This window comes from Microtus oregoni, unplaced genomic scaffold, assembly GCF_018167655.1.
Source record: "Microtus oregoni isolate MIOR12 unplaced genomic scaffold, Mior012 000038F_ref0000394, whole genome shotgun sequence".
Taxonomy (NCBI): domain Eukaryota; kingdom Metazoa; phylum Chordata; class Mammalia; order Rodentia; family Cricetidae; genus Microtus; species Microtus oregoni.
Window position 1 is genome coordinate 19,244,296 of NW_024543097.1, and position 25,828 is coordinate 19,270,123.

Consider the following 25,828-nt stretch of genomic DNA (forward strand, 5'->3'; position numbering starts at 1 on the left):
AGAATGGTATTGCTGGGTCCAGGGGTAGGTTGATCCCGAATTTCCTGAGAAACCGAAACACTGCTTTCCAAAGTGGATGCACAAGTTTGTATTCCCATCAGCAATGGATGAGGGTACCCCTTCCTCCACAACCTCTCCAGCAGAGGCTATCATTGGTGTTTTGATTTTAGCCATTCTGACAGGTGTAAGATGGTATCTCAAAGTTGTTTTGATTTGCATTTCCCTGATCACTAAGGAGGTTGAACATGACCTTAATTGTCTTTTGGCCATTTGAACTTCTTCTGTTGAGAATTCTCTGTTCAGATCAGTGCCCCATTTTTTAATTAGGTTAATTAGCATTTTAAAGTCTAGTTTCTTGAGTTCTTTATATATTTTGGAGATCAGACCTTTGTCTGTTGCAGGGTTGGTGAAGATCTTCTCCCAGTCAGTGGGTTGCCTTTTTGTCTTAGTGACAGTGTCCTTTGCTTTACAGAAGCTTCTCAGTTTCAGTAGGTCTCATTTATTCAATGTTGCCCTTAATGTCTGTGCTGCTGGGGTTATACCTAGGAAGCGATCGCCTGTGCCCATCTGTTGTAGGGTACCTCCCAATTTCTCTTCTATCAGGTTCAGTGTGTTCGGACTGATATTGACGTCTTTGATCCATTTGGACTTGAGTTTTGTGCATGGTGATAGATATGGGTCTATTTTAATTCTTCTACAGGTTGACATCCAGTTGTGCCAGCACCATTTGTTGAAGATGCTTTCTTCCACTGTATACTTTTAGCTCCTTTATCGAAAATGAGGTCTGCATAGGTTTGTGGGTTAAAGTCTGGGTCTTCTATACGATTCCATTGGTCAACTTCTCTGTTTTTATACCAATACCAAGCTGTTTTCAATACTGTAGCTCTGTAATAGAGTTTGAAGTCAGGGATGGTAATGCCTCCAGAAGTTCCTTTATTGTATAGGATTGTTTTGGCTATCCTGGGTTTTTTGTTTTTCCATATAAAGTTAATTATTGTCCTCTCCAGATCTGTGAAGAATTTTGATGGGATCTTGATGGGGATTGCATTGAATCTATAAATTGCCTTAGGTAGAATTGCCATTTTTACTATGTTGATCCTCCCAATCCAAGAGCAAGGTAGATCCATCCATTTTTTGGTATCCTCTTCAATTTCTTTCTTCGATGCCTTAAAGTTCTTGTCAAATAGATCTTCACTTCCTTGGTTAGAGTTACCCCAAGATATTTTTATTTTTATTCATGTGTATCTATGTCTAGCACATGTGTGTGGATGCAGTGGAGCCAGAAGAGGGCATCAGATTCACCTTACCTGGAATTACAGGAATTTGTGAACTGCTGACTTGGGTCGTGAAAACGGAACTTGGGTTCTCTAGAAGGAAGAACTGCAAGAGCTCTTAACTGCTAAATCATTTCTCCAGAATCCAAAAGATTACTTCAAAACAACATCGTTTCTTTGAAAAAAAGAAACAGCATTGTCCTTCTTTGAACTAAACTAGGAAAACACAGAAATGCAAGTAAATGAAATAAGAGACCACAGAGAGCCAGTAGAGCAGACAGCAAGAAGTCACAAAGAGCTTAGAGGAAAGAAATAAATGCAGCCATGTTCCATCAATATGTGAAAACATCATGAGATAATTATGAAGAAGGCAAGCTGTAGTTTCAAATAGCAAATAAAATAAAATTCCCAAGAGTACCTTTAAGCAAAGAAGTAAATTAGTGCAATGAAAATTATAACTACATAATAAGTTCAGGCCAGCCTAGATTAAATTTTAAAAATTTAGATTAAATTAAAATCACAAATCCTTAATCAAGATAGTAAAGAACATTGTAAAATAGTGTCTCCAAGGCTAAGATAGTTTTGGTAATAAGAAGTAGATGAAAAAGGGGCTCATAAGTAAAGTTGTATAGCACAATAAGATAATTGTGGTTAATTAATTCTTACGTATTTTTAAAGTAGCTGACAAAGAGTACTTTGAGTATACTCAAATACAAAGAAATGATAAGTAAACTGATAAATATACCAATTACTTTAATCTTATTGTTACATATTATATTAATGATTTTATTACATAAATTGTGATAATCAAGAAAACAGGATTAATGGATAAAAATCTATAGATATACCATACTAAACAATCTGAATTTGAAGTAAAAAAAAATACAGATAGCCAAAGAAATTGCTTGATGATATTCAACATCTTTTACTTTCTGAGATAATGTAAATGTTCTACAACAAATGGGAAACTGAGGGAGAAGGATTATCATGAGATGAGGATCAGCCTTGGCGATATCATGAGTTTAGGTCAGATTGGGCTATAGTGGAATGATGTCTCACAGAAGAAAAAGAAACAGGGAAGAAGTAAGGAAAAGAAGAGAAAGAGGAAGGAAGGAAGGATGTATGAAAGGATGAAATGAAGGAGAAAGGAAGGATGAGAAAAGGTTCTAATAACTGATTACTATGGTGATTTCACACATACACAAATATCCTAAAAGCATAGGAGTGTGTACTTTTCACATGTGCATTGTATATCAATAAACCTCATTGTAATACATACAATATTTACTTTTAAATAAATTAAGAAAACAGGAATTTAGAGATCAGTACTTCAATCCTTTATGGGATTCTGAGTTACTACAGTTACCTTTATGCTTAAAATTTATGATGTGAATGTTTTTAATCTGGCTCATTATTCACATCTTTATGGCTTCAACACCTGTGTTACAATGTTAGTTGGAACTTTGTGGATGCTAGTCTTACTTGAGAACATGAAGATAAACTTTAGTCCATCTGGGGATACACTGAAAAAGTGGACCTCTGTAATCTAGTAAGTACACAATCACTACATATGGAATTGGTTCCTCTGGGATTATTCTAGTTATTGTTTTGTCAATTTGACATAAGCTAGCAGCATCTAAGAGGAGAGAGCATAAATGAAGAAAATGCTTCCATTAGATCAGCTTCTAGGATGCCTGTGGAGCAATATTTATCATTATTAATGATTAAAATAGGAGGGCACAACCATTTTAGATCATGCTATTATGGGAAGTGGACCTGGGTTATATAAGGAAACAAACCCAGCAAACTAGGAAGCAGCACTCCTCCATGGGCTCTGCCTTTAGATTCCTGCTTTGAATTCATGCCCTGACAGTGATGACATATGATATGACAGTTGTAAGGAAAAAAAATTCTTTCCCATGTTGTTTTTGGCCATTATGCTTTATCACAGCAATAGAAACCCTAACTATAGCTGAGTATAGTAGCTTAAACCTTTGAAACCAGCATGAGGAAGTTCAAGGCCAGCCTGCCCAATAGACAGATTGAGTTCTAGGACACCCAGGGTGACACAGAGAAACTCTGTCTCTAAAATGAAAAGCAAACCAAACCTAAACAAAACAAAAACCCTAACTAAGACAAACATCTTCGTCCTTGATTTCACAGCCCCAGAAATAACTGCATTGCTGGAAGCTCTTACCTGTGATGGTTTATTAAAGCAGAAAGAATATACTCAGGTGATGAAACACGAAATGATCAAAATCATTTTCAACATTTTCTTTTCAAATTATATGAATAGTTTTGCTAAATTAACTATAGAAAAATAAAGGGATATTTGCATAAACTTTATTAGTAAAACTATGTTTATTTAAGTAAAATATGGTTGTAGAAAATTAAAAAGGCCCTAGAACTAATATACTGAGTTGAGGATAATTACGAACCACAAGCTAAATATAAAAGAATCCATAATTCTCTGCAACTGAGGTTGTAGGTCACTGATTGTCCATTTGCACAATTACTACATGGCTAGAAAATCTATGCCCTCACAGAAAAATACATGCATTCATACATACGTACGTATGTACGTTCATACATATATACATGCATATACCTGCAACAATAGAGAAACTACCTACAAATGAGTAAAAAAACAGTTATGATAAAAGAACATGTTGCTTAAATTTATCATAAAAATATAATTTTCACATATTATATAAAAAGAGCTAGAAGTAATTAAAATGTTATTATCAATGATGTAAATTAAATGATAAAACTCTATATTGATTATTACAATATATTGGTGAAAATAATTAGAGACATTTTTAAAGAAAAGCTACTCTGTGATCTTAAACTAGAAGATTTATTTTTTATGAAGATTTGACTCCTTTCCAGATTTCTGCTATGTATTTAGTGTAATGATAACAAAATCCCATCAGGCTGTCCTTTGTAGATATTGGCAATAAAATCCTATATTGTCATTAATATTCAAGGACCTAAAAAAGCAAAAAGATCAAAAAGAAACAAAATTAGAAGACTAATTCTATTTGCTTCCAGTAGGGAGAAGAGCAGAGAAAAAATGTAGAGCTCAATAAAAATCAGTAAAATAAAAAAGAAAAAAAGATATATAGAACTATGTTAATCAAGGAAGTGTTAAAAGCATGTCAGCGGACCAGAAGGAGAGTATATGAATAGAGTCACATGTATGTACAAAAGTTTGATCTTTGGGAAGGGCACAATGCAATGGAATAGAGACTCTAGAGCCATTTACAAAATTAGTACTAGCTGACTGTTTGGCCCCTAAAAAATACATACAGTTAGCATCATATGTACTGAACAGACGATATATTTAGAAATATATGTACATGTGTATGCATATGCATAGGTGCATACAATACCATTTACTGAAAAAATACCCCATGAATTAGAAGGAGTATGAGTAAGGCTTGGAAATAAGAAAGAGAGTGGAGAAATGTAATTATATTATAATCTCAAAACAAAATAAGTTTAAATAACAAAATTCATATTCTGTATAAATCTTATTAAGAGGGCTAAAGAGATAGCTCATGGTAGTGAATGCCTATTATTCTTCCAGAGAGAATGAATTTGGATCTAAGATCCCATTTCAGTAGAATCAAATCTGCCTGTTATCCCAGCTCCAGGGTACCTGACATCCTCTTTTGTGTCTGAGGGTACCTACCCCCATGACACACTCTTATATAGACACATGCATAGCCACAAATAAAATATAATAAAAATAAAGATATAATAAAGCTATTGAGTTGGGACCATTAGATATCTATATGTAAAGACATGAACTTGGATCCCCACTTTGTATTTTACAGAATTTAAAATTAACTATAAGTATCAATTTACAATGTAATATTCTAAGAATATGAGGGAAAATCTTTTAGATTTTGAAATTGGCTAGGATTTCTTTCACATTACATAAAAAAACACACAACCCAGGAAGACCATTGCAAGTTGGACTTCATAAAAATTAAATCTACCCTTAAAGAACTTCTTTGTCTGTTTATTTTTTCTGGGAGAGGGCTTGATACAAGGTCATACTATGTATACCTGGTGTTTCTTGTATTCACTATATATAAACCAGGATGGCCTCAAACTTTTAGAGATTCACCTGTCTTTGCCTCTGCCTCCAATATCATGGAATTAAAGGTATACGCCATCATGCCTGGCTTTAAAGGACTTTTATTTTTTAAATCAAGACACAGATTATATAAAAGATATTTGAAAATAACGTATACAAAACAATTTTTTTCTGATCATATAATACATGCAACCGTGTTTATATTATTAATAATGAAATAAAAATATAAAATGGAGAAAATGAAAGCAGGCTTTCATCAAATTATATATATATAATATATATATACACACACACACACACACACACACACACATACATACAAGCTGGAAAATATGCAGAAATAAATTATCATTAGTCACTAGAAAAATGTGAATCAAAGGTAAAAATCTAAACTAAAAGTGGAGAACAGTTGAAGCTCCAGAATACTACAAGCAGAAATGCAAACACAAACTGAGGGGTCTCTAAAGGTGTCATTCAAGTAGGGGGACGAATTGGGAAGAGGTCAGAATGACATCTCGGTTCAGACTGACTTTGCCAACAGTGATTGAACTTGTGCAAGTCTGATGCCATTTTGATTCTTTTCCATTTTTGTGTTCAAGTCACTCATGTGGCACAGTTTCCAACATCTGTTTACTAAGCTCCATCGGCTTCACTGTTACAAATGTTTCCATTCATGCACCCTTTCTACATTTGCAACCCTTCTGCAATATGTCTTTTCTCTTAAGTTAGGTTGTTTCAAGTTCTCAGTGTATCTCTGTCCTTCATGTACTAATATATGCATGAAGTGGGTTAATGTTGAGTTTCAGAACTCCTGTTGCATTTTAGCTGTTAAATTTCTTGTAGAATTTAACCGAGAATCTCCAAGAAGCAACAAGAATGGGGTCAAACCCTTAGTAGTGCTAGGCAGTTAAAAATCATGTCCTGTTTACCTAGACACAAAATTTTAATTTTGTTCTTTTATCTTATCTAATATGAAAGCCAAGTACTCATTTAAGTACCGATTTGATGAGCAGGAGAGGAGACAGTCTTCCATATACGGAATGGCCAATACCTTAGGAAATTTAATCAGCATCAAATTGATTGCTTTATGTCTTAGCTGCAGTTGTTTCTAGACTAAAAGATAGCCTCTTTCTAATACATTTTTCTCATGGAAAACATCTATTCTTGCTATGAGGGAAAAACAAAAATGAAAAAAAACACGAACAAATGTCTGTGGCAACCTCTTCCAAGGTCATGCTGCAGGTTGTTAGAGTTTTTTCTGTATTCCTTTGAGCTCAGGTACTGCTCTGTACTCGTGGGCCCTGGGCAGGGAGGACATGAGAGAGGCATGAGAGAGACAGCTCTGAGCAGGAATGACTGCCGGTAGGCATGCAGAGAGGCAGCTATAAGTTCTGGTCAAATTACGCAGGAGGGTGAGCGCCAAACCCGTGTGGCTTGACTGGACTCTGAACAGCTGTAGAATCCATTTTGCCTGTCCTGCCAAGATGTGTGTAGCAGAAAATTCGCCCCCCCCACCCCGTCTCTCTCTCTCTCTCTCTCTCTCTCTCTCTCTCTCTCTCTCTCTCTCTCTCTCCTTTCCCTGTCTCCATTTTCTTACATAATTGACAGGAATTTTAAGCCTTTTATCATGGGATGTCTTTATATCAGTCCGTAAGCCTATAAAGTTGCTAAGTTATAGCTCTGAATATTTTGTTTATCTGTATTTTAACAAACATATCAGTAATTTTACAAAATTATTTTTCCCAAAGGCTAAGAAGAATCCACATTAGTGCCCCTCTCTTAAGGATGTATAACCCTATTCAGTGTGAGGCTTCAGTTTACTGAAACCCCAATAGCTTTTTTAAATTTTTTATTTATTTTATTTATTTATTTTTATATCATTTAATTAAAAATTTCCACCTCCTCCCATTTCCCTCCACCTCCCCCGATCCCGCGTTCCCTCCCTCTCCAGTCTAAAGAGCAGCCAGGGTTCCCTGCTTTGTGGGAAGTACAAGGTCCTCCCAGCTCCATCCAGTAGTAGGAAGGTGAGCATCCAAACAGACTAGGCTCCCACAAAGTCAGTACATGCAGTAGGATAAAAACCCAGTGCCATTGTCCTTGGCTTCTCAGTCAGGCCTACTTGTCAGCCACGTTCAGGGAGTCTGGTTTGATCACATGCTCCATCATCCAGCTGGCCTTGGTGAGCACCCATTAGATCAGTCCCATTGTCTCAGTGGGTGGGCGCAACCCTCGCGGTCCCAACTTCCTTGCTCATGTTCTCCCTCCTTCTGCTCCTCATTTGGACCTTAGGAGCTCAGTCCAGTGCTCTAATGTGGATCTCTGTCTCTAGCTTCATCCATCGCCAGATAGAGTTTTTATGGTGATATGCAAGATATTCATCAGTATGGCTATAGGATAGGGTCATATCAGGCTCTCTCTCCTCAGCTGCCCAAGGATCTAGCTGGGGACATCTCCATGGACACCTGGGAACACCTCTAGAGTCAAGTCTCTCACCAACCCTAAAATGGCTCCCTTAATTAAAGAAAACTTTCTTTACCTTCTCAGAGGGTCATGTGCCCTACATTTTGGCACCAGTAGATGTCACTGTAAGTAGTGAAATGAACCAGGTAGAGGTGAGAATGAAAACTCAGCCCAGATTGACTTTGTCAACCTGGATCAAATTTTGGGTAGTCTAATGCCAGAAGGTTTAATCTCACCACATTCAAACTCAGAATAATAAACAACTTTCCTAGTGTAATAGCATCCCCAGTGCACAAGGAACATGATTACATTGAAAGTCAACTCAGGGTACATGTCATTTCTTCCAAGAAGATGGCTTATAGAGATAGACTACCTGTGTTATCTTAAGGACTCAAGGAAGGATATGGCATGGTCATACAGACAGAGCAGAGATCATACAGGCTATCAGCCACCTCTTTTCCTTGTTGGGAGACCCCATGGCTATACATGTAATGTAAGGATTATTTAAATTACCTCTGGTACTGGCTCTGAGATCATCATATTACCTACCTAATGGATAATACAGATCACATGGCTGTTATTCTCCTCCAATTCCCAGCTTCCTTGATGGAAGAAAAGGCTAAAAGTCCACTCCTTTGAAAGGAAAACCCTGTGCACTTAACGTTTCTGGTTTCCCAGCTGATCTGTGAGCAGAATGACCTTGTGCTCCTAACAATAAACCATTTTGGGAAACTGATAGTTTCTCAAAACATTTAAAAAAAAAAAGAGGGGTGCATAAGGGTAGGTAGAGAGTGGCTCAGTGTTTACGAACACTTGTCCTCTTTCCAGAGGACCAAGGTTTGGTTTTCAAGACTCACATTGGGTATCATAACTGTCTGTAAGCCTATTTCCCAGGGATTCAATTACAAATTTTTGCTTCCATAGGTGCTGTACTCACACAAGGCATAAATATACATTCCAACAAAACACACACACACACATAAGATAATTTTCAAATAGTTACATAAAACCTTTCACACAATTTAAATATTCTACCTTTAATACTTAACACAAAAACCATGGAAATATATGTTCATATAAAGCAAAAAAAAATATCATTTGTATGTATTGATATGAACCACTTACATGCCTGGTAGCTGTAGAGATCAGAAGAGGGCAATAGATTCTCTGGAACTGGAGTCACAGGTGGCTGTGAGCTGCATTGTGGATGATGGGAATGGAATTTTGGTCCTCTGAAACAGCAGGAAGTGCTGTTAAGAGCTAAGCCATTTCTCTAGGACTATCAGTGGTATACTCTTAAATGTGCATTTTATGTTTTTATACCTTAGTAAACCTGTGAAAAATAAATTATCTAAATGTGCATATTTACAGATCTTATTGATATATTGTTATATGCATCAATAATTTAAATGGTGATGTTATAATTGTATTTAATGTCAACTTCACAGGACAGGTATCCTTGGAAACCTCACAGCTCCATGCAATGAGAATTGTGATTGCACAAGCACACTCTATGCTTCTGTATGTGGAAGAGATGATATAGAGTATTTCTCTGCGTGCTATGCAGGCTGCCGTAATGGTAAATATTTACACAATAAAAAGGTAACTTTTATTTATTGTGTTTTTTTCTTCTCTGGTAATAAGTTTAATTTGGAGATAGTGACTAGATTCAACTCCTCTCTGTAAAATTTTGCTTTTATATTTGCCTTATTTTTAGTCTTTGAAACAGAGAAGTAAAACCTAGTTAATGTTTCCTATGTTCCCTTTCAGCAACACTTATTGAACTTTGAAAACAATCTTTCACACACCAAAAGGTTGCCAGGTCCTATCCTGTGAGTCATCTTTCCTTCAAATGTGCCTTCTGCTGAGATTCAAAATGCCTATGCTGTATCCTCTTGCTTTATCTCTACTTCTGCTCCACAGTAACTCAAACATGGATAATGGGGTATTGAATCCAGTGCTCTACTGCTGAGCTTTTACACCCCCAGTTCCTAGTTCATTGAATATGCACTAGATCTTACCATAGATACAAGGCTTTCACAAAACATATGTGATACTGTAGAAACTGTAAGGTGAGCCATGAGGAAATCATATGAAGGAGAGAAATATGACATAACTGAATTGAATATCCTTAAAAACGCTAGTTACTTATGATGGGGAGTGTCCTTCTGCATATGTGTTGCTTTTATTGGTTGATGAATGAAGCTATTTCAGCCAATGGCTTAGTAGCGTAAAGCCAGGCAGGAGATCTGAACAGAGATATATCGAAAGATCAGGCAGAGTCAGGGAGATGTCATATAGCTGCTGAAAGTGGAACCAAACCTGTAGGCCACACCCTCGTGGCAATAAACGGATTAATAGAAATGTGTTAATTTAAGATATAAGAACAAACTAGGAACACGCCTAAGCTATTGGTCAAACAGTGTTTTAATTGATATTGTTTCTGTGTGATGACTTGGGTGTGGGCAGCTGGGAAACAGATGAGCAGCCTCCTTTCTACAAATGGTGCCAACGTGGGCCAACTACATCCACATAAAACCTGAGGGAGCAGGAAGAACTTCAAGACACTTAAGGACAGAGTTAAGCATGGCTTCTTGGTAGCAGCATTTTCTTGAATAGCCCTCTGTTTGCTAGAGGAGAGAGCAAAGGAAGGATTCCTGTAAGAGAAAGCTTCTGGACTCAGTGTCAGCAGCAAAAACTGTGCAGATCTTTAAGAGCCGGCTTCCTGGTCCATGCTGGTCCTGTTATGCAACACTTAAGTGGGGTCTCTGAACAGTGTGTTACAACTTGCTTAATGTTGGCATAGACCCACTCTATGCCTGGAGCTGGGTCAGTGAACATGCCTTTCAGGGACAGTTAACATACCTCTGCCATGTTAGATGGGATAGAGCCAACAGGATAGGATGCAGGGCTGTGGATTTGGTCCTATCCATGCCCATTGAGCATTAAAAAAAATGCTCCTGGTCAGAAAATGATTACGGATACACAGCAAGATAAATTTGGGCAAAATTAACCACTGAATGGGACACAGAATATTTGAAAAAAATGAATATAGGCTTTTTAAAAAGGTTATTGGCAGTTATAGAACAAAATAATTTTAAAGAATAAAACAAAATCTTTAAAGAGACAGTAAAAGTAATATAAAAGAATATAGACAGACATAGATGAAAGGAAATACTGAAAATAATAGAGAAAAAGGAGCCACGTAAAGATGGAAAATACACAGAGAATCTGTATTATGTATACTATTATGTTTTATTTGAATTTTTTGACTATAAATGAGCTAAGTACAGATAGACATTTCATTGTACAGGTTACTAAGCTAAACCAACATATACATTTTAAGGTATTTTGACTCAAATTTTGAGTCTAAGGATATATTACTTTAGAAAAGAGGTTCTGCTTTTGCTTCTACAGAAGATAAGAACCTGTGGATATTTTCCATGCTCATGTGGTTTGATGAAACAAGTCCCTCCCAAATAATCCTTGTGACCTCTAAAAATACTTTGACCTACAATAGCAAGAAGCAGATGGGGGAAAACTACACCCAAATTCCCAAAATGATAGTTCATAAATGTTTGCTTTCAAACAAAGGGGAAAATGATATAGAAATGAATACTTTGTATTGGTATGGACCTAAATCTTTTGATACAAATTTAAGGCCAACTTGTTATATGTATATTTCTACTCTTGTTTAAGGCATTACATTTATGCAGCTCATTTAAAAATATAATGTATAATTAAGCAAAACAGATTAAGAGATGGCTATAATAATCAAACTTTTAATTACATTAGGTAAGTTTTCTGCATAAACAGATATATTTTATTTAGATAGATAATCTTCAACACTTCTAACACCTACATAATATGGCATTTAAAATTTTTTTAAATATATATTAAAATAGTATTTAAGTCTTTAAAATCTGAAAAAATTTAAATGGAATAGAAAGGTATAATGACTCCCATACAGAGTTTTCCATCTTCAAAAGTTGACTAAGTTATTGTAAATCCTTAATTCATACATGTACCTGTTTCTTCTATTATGGTAAAATCTATAAATGCAGCTGCAAATGCCCACCATACTATCAAACAGCAAATTTACATTCACTAAGAGGCTAAACAGTATCAATATTGAGCTATGTTTCTTTATGGGATATCCTGCTTTGGAACATTTATCTCAAGGAATTCTTAATGGTTTTCTTATATTTCTATGAAGCATAATTAATTCATAATGCATAAAAATGTAGAAAGAGTCTACAAAGTAGCCATATACAGTGTATGGAACCATTTGATACTAAGAAAAGGGAAGCAATAAAATATTTCCAGTGAACTGTCTGTCAGAGGTTGTCTAGAAAGGCAATAATCTTTGATATAAATAATTACTCTGAAGCAAAATTGACAAAGCCCAAGATTATGTTTAGACAAATTTGGCATGGATAGAACTGAAGAATGTTCGGAATCCGCATTAGTATCACATGGGAAAGATCTGAAACAAAATAATTTTGACAAAACTAAGGAGAAATTTCCCCATTACTGAAACAAAAATAAAGATTTTCTTCATGGGAATAATCGCGACAGTGGGTCTCCTTTAGAACATGTCGTATGCTCCTAAAAGATGCTCATTCTTTTTCTTTGTTTTTTTTTTACTTACTAATGTAATAAAAAACACTTTGACTTTTCTCTATGATTTTGTATCTTTGGCTATTTCTTTTTGTTTTCTTTTGTAGCTTTCCTTATAGCATAGCAAGGATGAAAACTGCCAGCAACTTCTCTAGCTCAACAGAGACCTCCTTCTCATTAACAAAGGAAGAGCTAGTTTACATCTTATCATAAGCATCAAGGAACCCCTTATGTGCCAAAGGACAGTGATGGCTTTCTGTCAGAGTTTATAATCTGACAGAAAAACAAAGCCAAAAAATGTGTCTTATATAGGTTTTTCCGTTAGGGTTTCTATTGCTACAATGAAACACCATGACCAACGATCAAATTTGGGAAAGAAATATTTATTTGGCTTAGACTTCATTAGTGTTTGTCATTGAATGAAGTCAGGACAGGAACACAAACGGGACAGGATACTGGATGTAGGAGCTGATGCAGAGGCAGTAGAGGAGTGCTAGTCACTGCTTTGCTTCTCAAAGCTTGCTAAACCCATCTTCTTACAGAACCCAGGACCAACAGCTCATCCATCGTGGGCTGGACCCTTCCCCATTGATCACTAATAGAGAAAAATGCCTTACAGACAAATATAACAAAGGTATTTCCTCAACTGAGGATCTTTCCTCTCTGATGATTTTAGCTTCTGTCTTTGACACATAAAACCAGATAGTATAGATAGGGTAATACACGGAGGCTAATAATTTAACCATTTTCTTTTACATTTCAATTTGTAACATAATCATATATAAGAAATTGATTTGGCAAGTAATACAAACATAAAGCACTGATAGAGGCTCCTAATGGAGCTATAGCAGAAGTGAGAAGCTGCTAATGTGATATAATTCAAGCATTTTTTTGGCTTGTAAACTATAATGGATATTTTAAAATGAATTATCAATTCCTCTTAGGCGGCCCAAATGTTAAAAATATTTTTAGAAACAGAAAGGAGATCTTAGGGTATTTTCATAAATAATAGCCTTAAATTATTGTTGTTCTAGGTTCATAAATGTTTTCCATACATATCTACTCATTTAGTATAGGGTCAGTGTGTGTTTGTGTGTAACCTAGAAGTTGGTACTGAATGTCTTCCTCATTTGTTTTCTGCCTTAGTTTTTGAGATAGAGTCTCTCATTGAATCTGGATCTTATTAGTTTGGTCAGGTTGGGTGGCACATTATCTCTAGGATCCACTCTTCTCCCATTCCCAGCCCAGAAGAACTAGGGTTACAGATGTAGTTTTCCCATGGGAGTTGGGTATGCAAACTAGGCTTGTCTTACTGAATGACAAGGACCCCACTGAATGAGACATCTCCCAAGCTCTATTTGTTTATATATTTTAATTTTTGTGGGCATGCCTATACTTTAATATTTAATAGGAAATATATTTTTCGTATAATGTATTTTGATTGTGATTCACCCCCTTCAATGCTTAATAGATTCTCCCCACTTCCACACCTAGGTAAATATGCTACCTTCCATTCTCTCTGTCATTAGAAAACAAGCAGGCACCTAATAATAGTAATAATGAGAAGATACAATAAAAACAAACACGCGAGAATAGTGCAAGACAAATGGAGGGGGAAAGTGCCCAAAGAAAAGCACAAGAAACACACAGAGATGCTAAAAGACATGCATTCGCATACACTGAAGTCCCATAAGCATGAGATTGAAAATGATACTCTACAAACAAGATATCTGTAGGTAAAAATTTAAATTGATAAATAAGTAAGTAATTAAATTCTCCAGACACAGTGTTATGTGACAAAAACAATAATAACAGCAAAACCAAACAAAATCCCCCAAAATCTACCATTTTGTTTGGCTTGTGTCACGCAGCTACTGATGAGGATGAAGTCTGCCATTGAGAGCAGTTTGAATGCCCAGGGAGACTTGTTTGGAAAAGACTAATTGTTTTTTTTTCAACTTTACAAGTGGTTGTAAATTGGAGATAATTTCTGAGTTATCTACTTCCCCTTTCAGAGTTCATGACCATGTCTGGCCCAGCCCTATGCATGCTGTTACTGTCTTTGTGAGTTCATTTGTACACCTGTTCTACTGTGTCTAGAAGACCGTGTTTCTTGGTGTACTTCATCCCCTCTGGATTTAAAAATCTTTCTGCCTACTCTTCTCAAGAGTTCTCTGAGATCTTAGAGGAAGGACTTCATGTAGACATCTTGTTCAGGAGTGAATATTCAAAGGACTCTCACTCTCTGCATAGACACGGGTCTCTATATTTGTTCCCATCTACTACCGGAAGAAAGTCCTGTGATCATGGCCATGTGAGACACTGATTTGTATAGCGGATTGTCTTTAGGAGTGTTTTAATACCTATGCTCCTTTAGCTGAATAGTAATATTAAGTTTTCCCCTTAGGTCTGTGGTCTATGTGGTCATACACTGTTGGCCACTAAGAAATAGGTTCTGCTTATAGAACTGTCATTAAATCCAGTTAGACAGTGGTTGATTACTCCCACAAACTGTGTGCCACTATTGCGTCAGCATAGCTTGCAGACTAGTCACCATTGTGCTGGATTGGTGCTTACCTTTCTCCCTTGGTAGCTTGCAGAGTAGCATATAGTACACGAAGGCTAGTTCTAGTCTGTGAGGTGAAGACTCTAGGTAGGCACGAGCTCAATTCTCCACACTAGATCAGTTATGTAAGCATTGTCTTTAGCAAGAGGTCCTTCTCAATAATTTATTGAAGAGCAAACTATTGCCTTTGAAATAGCCTCATTGATTGGGAATGCAAAGAACATGCATTCTCTTTGACAAAAAAAATTCATGTGTAATCAATTCCCTGAACTACAGGTTTCATTGGGTAGTGAAAGATATATAGCTTGGGCTTTGTCTCCCTTGTTATTTGGTGATCACATCAAGATTTCTTTCATACATGTTTATATTATAGGAAGATTCTATTATATTATGTTTCCATATGATTTTTTTCAGTGCCCTAAGTATTAGTAGTCCTTCCCCATAATACCCACCTTAATTCTCCCTTGTCTCCCCCTCCTAATTTGATCCTCCCACACATGCACATCCATATCTATCTATTCTGTTTCCCATTCTCAGAGAGATCCATCCCTTCTCCTAGCAGCTGTCTCTACATGTAACTTGTCTGATTCTACAAACTGTAGCTTGCTTGTCATTGCATTAACAGTTAATAAACACGCATAACGTAGCATAAAATATTTGTCTTCTGAGGCTGGGATAAACTCACTCAGGGTGACTTTTTTTATAAATCCATCCATTTAGTTGCAAATTTTATGACTGTTTTACAGCTGAGTGATATTCCATTATGTCACGATACCGTGTTTTCCTTAACCATTTATCTGTTAATGAACATCTAGTAGTTTTCTAATTCTGACTATAAAAAGATCAACAATGAATATGTTTGAGCAGTGTCTTTGTAGTATGATATAGATACTTTTGGGTATATGCCCAAGAGAGTTGTTACAAGCTGGTACTCCTTCTTGTTCATATGCCTTAAATGGCACACGATATTACCAACTGTTTCTTTTATTTTTTTCATTTTTTTCTTTCTCTTATTTTTATATTGAGAAAAGGAGAAAAAAAAAACAAGTTTCCACCTCCTCCCAGCCTCCCATTTCCCTCCCCCTCCTCCCACCCTTCTCCCCCTCCTCCCACCCTTCTCCCCCTCCTCCCACCCTTCTCCCCCTCCTCCCACTCCTTTCCCCCTCCCTCTCCAGTCCAAACAGCAGTCCGGGTTTTCTGCCCTATGGTAAGACCTAGGACCTCCCCCCTTCGTCCATATCTAGGAAGGTGAACATCCTAACTGGCTAGGCTCCCACAAAGCCATCACATTACGTAGGATCAAACCCCCGTGCCATTGTCCTTTGCGTCTCATCAGCCCTCATTGTTCGCCATGTTCAGAGAGTCCAGTTTTATCCCATGCTTTTTCAGTCACAGTCCAGCTGGTCTTGGTGAGGTCTCAATAGATCAGCTCCACTGTCTCAGTGGGTGGGTGCATCCCTCGTGGTCCCGACTTCTTTGCTCATGTTCTCCCTCCTTCTGCTCCTCATTGGGACCTTGGGAGCTCAGTCCAGTGCTCCAGTGTGGGTCTCTGTCTCTATCTCCATCCATCACCAGATGAAGGTTCTATGATGATATGAAAGATATTTGTCAGTATTGCTCTAGGATAGGGTCATTTCAGGTTCTCTATCCTCAACTGCCCAAGGAACTAACTGGGGACCTCGGCTTGGGCACCTGGGAGCCCCTCTAGGGTCAGGTCTCTTGCCAACCCTAAAGTGGCTCCCTTAACTAAGAATTGTGGTTCCATGCTCCCCTGTCCAACCTTCCTTTATCCCAATCCTCCTGTTTTCCCAAGCCCCCCCCCCCCTCGGGGTGGGGTGGGATGGGGGTAAGGGGAGATGGGGAGAGAAAAGTTACAACTGTTTCTTTTTTACAGTCAATATTTGCACATTTTTTTTTGTTTTCATGTTTTTTTTTTTGTGGTACTGTTTTTTTTCTGTCTAAATAATTTCTCCATCATTTCCAAAAAGTTTTCATTGGGCATAGGATGTTAGGTTGAATGTACTTTTCATCCAACCACTTAAGGAAGAGATTTAAACTTTTTGTACTGTGACAACTACAGACAGAAACAATTTAAAGAAAAGCTTATTTTTTTTTTCATGCTTTCAAAGTGTTAATCCATTGCAGCTTGCCGTATTAGTTTTGAGTCTGTGGAGAATGACTAATATGGAGCATTCGTATTATTACATTTGGGAAGGAGAGAGGAATAAGTGTGTGTGTGTGTGTGTGTGTGTGTGTGTGTGTGTGTGTGTCTGGCTGGCTCTTTTTATTTATTTATTATTTATTTTTGTTCATTAGACTTTTAATGGATTCTTCCATTTCACTTGAAGATATAGAAATTTAAATGTTTTTATTTTATTTTGATTCAACTTTGATTAAGTGGTGTCTGTAATAAAATACATCCATTGCTTTTAGAATTTCCAATTTTGTGGAGTACAGATTTTGAAACTATGCCTTTATGATGGTCAGAGCTTCTTAGGTCTCTGTTGTTAAGCCTCCTCTTTCATTTATTTCCTATTATATTAGTTTGGATATTGTTTCTTCTTCATTTAGTTAGTTTAGATAAGGGTTTGTCTATCTTGATTTTCTCAAAGAACCAGCTATTTATTTCATTGATTCTTTGTATTGCTAAATTTAACTTATATTTACATACCTTTATTTGTGCTTAATCTATAATCCTACACAATGATAAATTTAACTTAACATGATTATTATTTCTTAAATTTGTATCACTCTCTTCTTTTACAAGAGTTATATACCCACAAACACCTATGAATAAATTAATTCATTTCCAGGTAAAATATTAAAGATATTATAACTAATATTACATTTCTAAATAATGTATGGCAGGTCTAACACTAGTATATTCATTAAAACTAGACAATCTAATCTGTATGAGATTGCCAATGCCTTTAATCTCAGTACTGTGGAAGAAGAGGCAAACAGATCTCTTTGAGTTTCAGGCCAGTCAGGGCTACATAATGAAAACCCTATATATGGAGTGCTGAGAAAAGGAGAATATTCTTCTGCAGGGAAAAACCCACCAACTGGTTTTCCAATACTTAAACGTCAACTCTAAAAGCATATCTACAAATAATATTATACAGATTGAGCATCTTACATTAAGAAAAAGAGGCTATGAATTTGAAAGGGGACACATAGAAGGCATTGGAAGGGCAAAAGGAAGGGGAAAAGACATCATTATATTTTAATATCACTAAATTAAAAATACTAGCATAAAACAATCAAAACTCTGTGTGGTATCTCTTTCAATATTGATTTAATTTTATTTTTATAATACTAAAGCTATTGTCTCCTCTCTGTTTCTGAAATACTGTATTTATGTTCCAAATTCACAGACTTTTTACAATTGCTCTTGTATTAAAGAAGGATTGACAGATTTGGATTCTGAGGGTCACTTTATTGATGCCTCTTCTGGAAAATGTAATGCCAATTGTCACACACTACCTTTGTTTTTTGCTTTTTACTTTTCTTCAATTATTTTTTCTAATTTGCCTAGCATACCTATCACCATGTGTATTCTTCAGTAAGTATGAAATTTTCATAATTATTATTTATTTAATATATAAGAATATTTTTAGAAATAGTTCAGATTATTATAGTCAATATTTTTTGTGTTTTATAGGCTAATATTCTTATTGTTAAAATTAATTTAGAATCATATTTTTTCTTTTTACTTGTTCATTATTTATATAACACATCGATGTTACATTTGGTCTCACATTAAATAAGTGTACAGTTTTGGACTTTCACATATTACTTTCAAATTTTGTAGAAAATATGGATATCTGTTCACCAGTAACAAAATAAACTTAACAGAAAACTTAGGTTACATTTATTTTGTATAACACACATAAAAAAATCCATAAACAGGAACAGTTTCAACTGTAACATAAATGTTACTGTAAATTTGATTTTCTGGTACGGGTATTTAATCTAGTTCTACATTTAAAACCTGGCTATGAGGGAACATTAGAGTCATTCACAGAAGAACACAGTAACTTTTATGATTTCAACTTATTGTTCTAAATTGAACATCCATTTGTCATTCATGTGTTCTTCCAGAATAGTTTAAGTCTACCTAACATTGATTTTTATTCTAGGAACAGAATAAAAGGCCATATTCTAATCATTTTTTTAAAAAGAATTTAACAACTGTATTTATATCCTAACTTTTTTTTGTAAGATCTGACAAACAAAATGACAAAAAAAAAAATAGCTTATTTCTGGCATGATCTGAATTAAAGGTGGAATGAAGGTAAAGACAGAAATGAATAGTAAGATAGGCATCTCATATTAAAGTTAAATAAGTTAATCTGGTTGCACAATTATGTGCATAGCATCTTTATTCATAATAATCTATGTGTTTTTAAAACCAACTCTGTTTTGATCTTCTGCATTAACTTTTTGCCTCTCTTTAATTAATTTCAGCCCAGAACTTTTCTCTTTGCTACATTTCTCTCTGTCCTTCCTTTTTCCTCTTTTCTTTGCTATTTTTCTCTTTCACTCTTTTTTGCTTTCTGTTCTTTGATTTCATTTGTGTTTAAGCTGTCTTCAATCTCCCTTCAAAACTGATCTGTCTTTATCCACTTTACCTATGCTGGGACTAGAGGTGTATAACAACACTCCTAGTTTCTGTGGTGCTGCAAATACTAAGTACTCAAACAATACTACATCCTCACCCTCCATTTCTCTGTACTTGTTTTCCTAGAACCTTAAGATACATCATTATTTTATTTAATGAATTAATTCATTAATTCATCAATTTATTCTTTATGATTGATATTCTAATGTATGTGATCTTATTGGTAAACGTCCTTCCTGGAACTGGCTTTTGCTTTATCTAAATCTGAGAAGTTAATTGGGCCATTTTCAGGCTTCAAAACCAAAAAAATACACTATTGATATAGGAAAGTATAGTTAGTTCCTATGTATGATTATAAAACTTTTTCTCTAACTATTTTACTTTTGATAAACTCCCACAGTCATTTCAAGACAGTTCCATTCATATGATACAAAGATTTTGTATATGTCAATCCATAAGCATTGTATAAAAATAAAATAATGGATAAAACCATGGCCATCCATTAGATAAAGCAAAATATAGTGATAAAATAATAAACAGGTGACCCTCAGTATTCTATCTGAATGGCAAAGGAGTAATACACAAAGGCAATACAGAAAAAGTTTGGATAGACTATTAATGAATGTGAAAAACATCAAGGAATCTATCTCATTAAAAGTTCAAAATTAATGAGATATCAAGAAATAAACTTAAACAAGGAAGTGAAGTGCCTTTATGATGAAGATTACAGAAAACAAAAGAAACTTAAGAAGACACTTGAAGATATTTTACATTTACCGATCAGTGTTAGAAAAACAATCCTAAGTGGGACAGCTCTGCTGTCTCAAAGAAATCCAATTAGGTCAAATCAAACCAAATTAAAATGTTCCTCATTTTATTAAATATGTCACTCTTGGGTGGCCTAGCACTTGGCAGGGAGACAGGAAAGTGGGGAGCACATGCAAACCCTGAACCATGAGTTTCTCCCCTGGGAACCCACCCAATCAAATACCCTGTGGGAGTGGTCCTGACTCTCACCCAGGGAGGCGTCAGCACCTAGCATGCTGGGATTTGGAGTCCAGACTAATGCAACACCCAGAATAAGGAGCTTGGATGGATGCCAGGTGCTGGGGCTATGCTCTAGACTTAACATCAGTAGAATCATTATTGGCTACATGACCATATTACCAAATACAACCTACAAAGTCTTGAAAAATATATCAATGTGTTCTAATGGCATTGTTCAAAAGACAAAGAAATATCGTAAAATTCACATGTAAGTGTAAAAGATTCTGAATAGTCAAAACAGTAATAAACAAAAAAGCAAATGCTCAAACTATATGCAACTATAATCTAAGCCGCTAAGTCATAGTCATACAAACATTATGGTCCCAGTACAAAAGCCAATATGTATAGCAAGGGAAGAGAATACTAGACCCAAAACAAACCTGTATAGTAACAGATTTCAACAGAGGTATCCAAAATTTATGTTGCAGAAACAAATGTTTCTGTTGAATACAGCCTCTTCAAAAAATGGTGCTGAAAAAGTGGAAGTCCCCATGCAGAAGAATGAATATTGTTGGGGAAACAAAACAAAAAGAAATGTGAAATGAATCAAAGATCTTTATATGAAATGTCAAACAAATAATGACACTGTAAGATAGAAAATAACTGAAACATTTTTTAGAGGCAACCCAGGATATAAACATAGGCAATGTTTTTATGTAAAAGGATTCAGCAGTCCAGGAGCCAGAAGGAATAATTGACATCTGGGATTTCATCATATTAAAAACCACAAAAGACCTCTGTACGTGAAAGAAAAAGACTAAGAGAAGAAGGATGCAGTCAACAGAGTGGGAGAAAATTATTTCCACCTATATGTCTGGCAGTAGTTTGATACTCAGAATATATGAAGAACTCATAAAAAATGAAGCCTAAGAAATTCAGTGAACAAATGGAGAAATATGATGTACAGATACTTTAAAAAAGAAATACAAACACCCAATAAACACAAAGTAGAGATATCCAATAAAAACAGAAATGGTCAAGCATTTTAATCATAAGGCAAATGTAAATCAGAAATACATTCAAGGGCTGGAGAGATGGCTCAGTGGTTAAGAGCACCGACTGCTCTTCTAAAGGACCTGGGTTCAATTCCCAGCACCCACATGGCAGCTCACAACTGTCTGAAGATCCAGTTGCAGGGGATCTGACACCTTCACACCAATGCACATTAAATAAACCATAAAAAATATTTTTATAAAAAGAAATACATTCAAATTTTATATTACTCCGGTGTAATGGCTATGTTTAAGTAAAACAAAAATAATGTCTGGAGAAGATGAGAGAAAGACATCCCCTTCAGTTGATGGAAATATTGTTTTGAATATAAACCATGGAAATCAGTTTCAAAGTTCCTCAAGAAGAATAAAAATAGAATTACCATTTATTCATTTATAATACTGAAGGGTATATATTTGAGTAATCAAAACACAAAAAATGACAGTACTTGCATATAATGTTCCCTGAGCAGTGTTTACACTATCCCACAAATAACAACAATAGGATATGCATAATGGAGAATTTTGTCAAAAAAATTACATTATATCATTTGCTGGAAAGTTAACAGAACAGAAGATAATGAGGTTAAGTGAATAAGGAAGATTTGGAATGGAACACATTGCATATAACATCTCATGTATGGAATTTATTTTTTTAAGTCATAAAAATTCTTAGGGGCCGTGAAGGAACCAGAGAGAAGAAGTTGGGGTAGAGATAAGAGGGTAGAACAGAAACTGATTACATCATATACTCACAAGCCATTATTTTGTACAATTGCTATCTATAATAAAAGATGAAATTTCAGAGCATGGTACTTGATGTCTATAAACTGAACACTTGTGAGGCAGAGACAGGTGGATCTTTGAGAGTTCAAAGCCGACCTGTTTTATATAGTGATTTTTCAGGTCAGCCAGGACTTTATAGAGAGGTTCCTTTATGAAAAGGAAACAAGAAGTAAAGAAAAGAAAAAAGAAAAAATTAGGTAGGAATATGTTGCTAAAGTATACATCAATGGCCAGAGTTTGCAATCTGTGAAGAGTGGAGTAATTCAGAGACATGTAGTTTTAAATATGTGAATTTACATAAGTCAATATTAGAAACAAGAAAGTAATTAAAGTCATCACCTTATAATAGAAGAAGAAGAGTGGGAGAGGGGAGAAAATAACAGGAGAAGAAATGTAGAGAAATGAGAGCAGATATTAAAGCATAAAGATTTATGTACTTTGCCTGTTTCATCTTGTTCTGCTCTTCAATATGGATTCAGATTTATATTTAAAATTCTGAAATCTGGCACTCCCCAGCAGTCAAGATGGAGGTGAGAGACCTGGCTGTATTCTATACCACCATGGGCACCATCTACTGTATTCTGGTATTCTGTTTCCCAAAGTCCCACTCTGCCATCCAAACCCACCTACATCATCCACCTCCCTAAAGCTAACCCTCACCAAAAAACTCCAGCAAACTCTGTCGATACAAACACAACTTACACCGGTTGGAAGAACAGACTCCATATGTACAGGTACAGAACACACCAGTCAGAAGAACAGAGGCTATGCTGGATTTAGACAATAAATGGCCACAAACCTCAACTGAGACAACCCTACTGGACCTGAAGATCTGTGAATCATTAGAACCCTTGGACATTCTCACCAAAAGGCAAAAAATGAAACAGAAAATAAAGGAACAAAAACCCCACCCAACAAGGATAACAAAAGAATCAACACCCATCCCTATAATCATTCCAACCACAGATATATAAAGGCCAGTGTGAGAATACATTTAACAACAGAAAAAGCAATATTGTATCACCAGAAACCGGTGATCCTACAACAGCAAGACCTGAGCATTACAGTGCAGCTGAAGCACAAGAAAAATGAAGATAAATAACTTTATGAAGATAATAGAGGCCCTTAAAGAGGAAATAAAAAATTCTATCAAAGAAATGGAGTAAAAGATAAACCAAAAATTGGAAGAAATCAATATATTCCTTAAAGAAAGCAAGGAAAGCCATGAAAAAAAAAAAGAGGTGAAGGAAATGGCTCAAGACTTGAAAATTACAATAGAAACAAAAAAAAAATGAGGGAATTCTGAACATGGAAAATCTGAGTAAGGAACTATAGATGAAAGCCAGAATCACCAACAAAATGCAAGAGATGGAAAAGAGAATCTCAGGTGTTGAAGGTACAATAGCATAAATTGATCGATTGGTGAAAGAAAATGTTAAATCCAAAAAAAAAAAATCTAACACAAGCACCCATGAAATCTGGGACACCATGAAAAGACCAAACCTAAGAATAATGGGGTTAGAAGTAGAAATTTAGCTCAAATGCACAGAAAATATATTTAACAGAATTGTAGAAGAAAAATTTCCCAACCTACAGCATGTCTATAAAGGACAAGAAGTTTAGAGAAAACTAAATTAAGTGGGCCAAAAAGTCCCCTTACCCCATAATAATCAAAATACTGAGCATACAAAGTAAAGGAAGAGAATTACAATCTGCAAAGAAGAAAATCAAATAGCATATAAAGACAGACATTCAAGGAAGAAGTAAAGAAATTTAAAACTTCAGAGAATTCAATGAAAATTAATATCCAAGCATATGGAATAATTTGAAAACAGATCTAGGAGGAAAGTTCATAGCATTAAGTGCTTACATGAACAATTTTGAGAAATCTTACACTAGGAAGTTAACAGCACACCTGAAAGCTGTAGAACAAAAACAAGCAAACTGACTCAGGAGAAATAGATGGCAGAAAAAAATCAAATTCATGACTGACATCAATAAAATAGAAACAAAGAGAACAACATAAAGAATCAAGGAAACAAAGACTTGATTCTTTGAGAAAATCAATAAGATAAATACTTAACCTGACTAAAAGGTAGACATAGAATATTCAAATTAACAAAATTAAAACAAAAAGGGGGATGTAACAGACTTTAAAATTTGAGAATCCTTAGGCTGTACTTCAAAGATCTGCATTCTACAAAATTGGAAAATCTAATATAAATTGACAATTTTTATGATAGAAACCACATACCAAGATTAATAAAAATCAGACAATTTATATAGACCTATATCCCCTAAAAGTAGAATTAGTCATTAAAAGTTTACAAGCCAAAAAATACCCAGGGTCAGAAGGTTTTGATGTAGAATCTTACCACTTTCAAAGAATAGTTAATAGCTATATTCCTCAAATTGTTCCAAACAACAGAAACAGAAGAAACATTACCAAATTCTTTTTATGAGGTTACAGTTATCCTGATATCAAATCACACAAATATGTAACAAATAAGGGAATTATAGACCAATCTCCGTCATGAACCTTGATGCAAAAATACTCAATTAAATACTGGTGAACTGAATTCAAGAACACATTAAAAACCACATCAACTATAAACTAGTAGGCTTCATCCCAGAGATGCAAGTATGGTTCAACATATCTAGATCTGTCAAGGTAATCAATCAGAAAAAGAAACAGAAAGAAAAAATTATGTTATCATATTGTTAGAAGCATAACAGGTCTTTGACAAAATCCAATACGGTTCATGGTACAAGTCCTGGAGAGAGTATGATTACAAGTAACATGACTAAGCAGAAGAAAGGCAGGCTATAACAAGTCTATAGACAACATTAAATAGAGAGAAACTCATGGCAATTCCACTGAAATCAGCAAGAAGTTAAGGTTAAATACTCTCAATGCTTGTTCATTATAGTATTCAAATTTCAAGATAGAGCAATAAGAAGACAAAAGGAGATCAAGCAGATACAAATTGAAATGAAAAAACTCAAACTTTTGGTATATAAGAAGGTGAATCCAAAGACAAACACATAGGCATCCTCCTGAATATTAACCTTCATCAGCGATGAAAGGAGACAGAGAAAGAGACCCACATTGGAGCACTGAACAGAAATCTCAAGGTCCAAATCAGGAGCAGAAGGAGAGAGAGCACGAGCAAGGAACTCAGGACCGTGAGGGGTGAACCCACACACTGAGTCATCGGGAACCCACTAAGGCCAGCTGGGCCTGGTTCTGAGAAAGCATGGGATAAAACCGGACTTGCTGAATATAGTGGACAATGAGGACTACTGAGAACTCAAGAACAATGGCAATGGGTTTTTGATCCAACTGCACCGTAC

The 25,828-nt window shown here is 35.5% G+C and overlaps 1 protein-coding gene across 1 annotated transcript in view; it reads left to right on the top strand.

Annotated features, from left to right (window-relative positions):
- The window catches only part of LOC121433390 (solute carrier organic anion transporter family member 6A1-like), a 96,185-nt gene that overhangs the window by 58,218 nt on the left and 12,139 nt on the right, over positions 1-25,828 (top strand). The window contains 2 exon segments of the mRNA XM_041631754.1: positions 9,288-9,441; positions 18,403-18,590. Coding sequence (XP_041487688.1) covers positions 9,288-9,441; positions 18,403-18,590 — 342 coding nt within the window.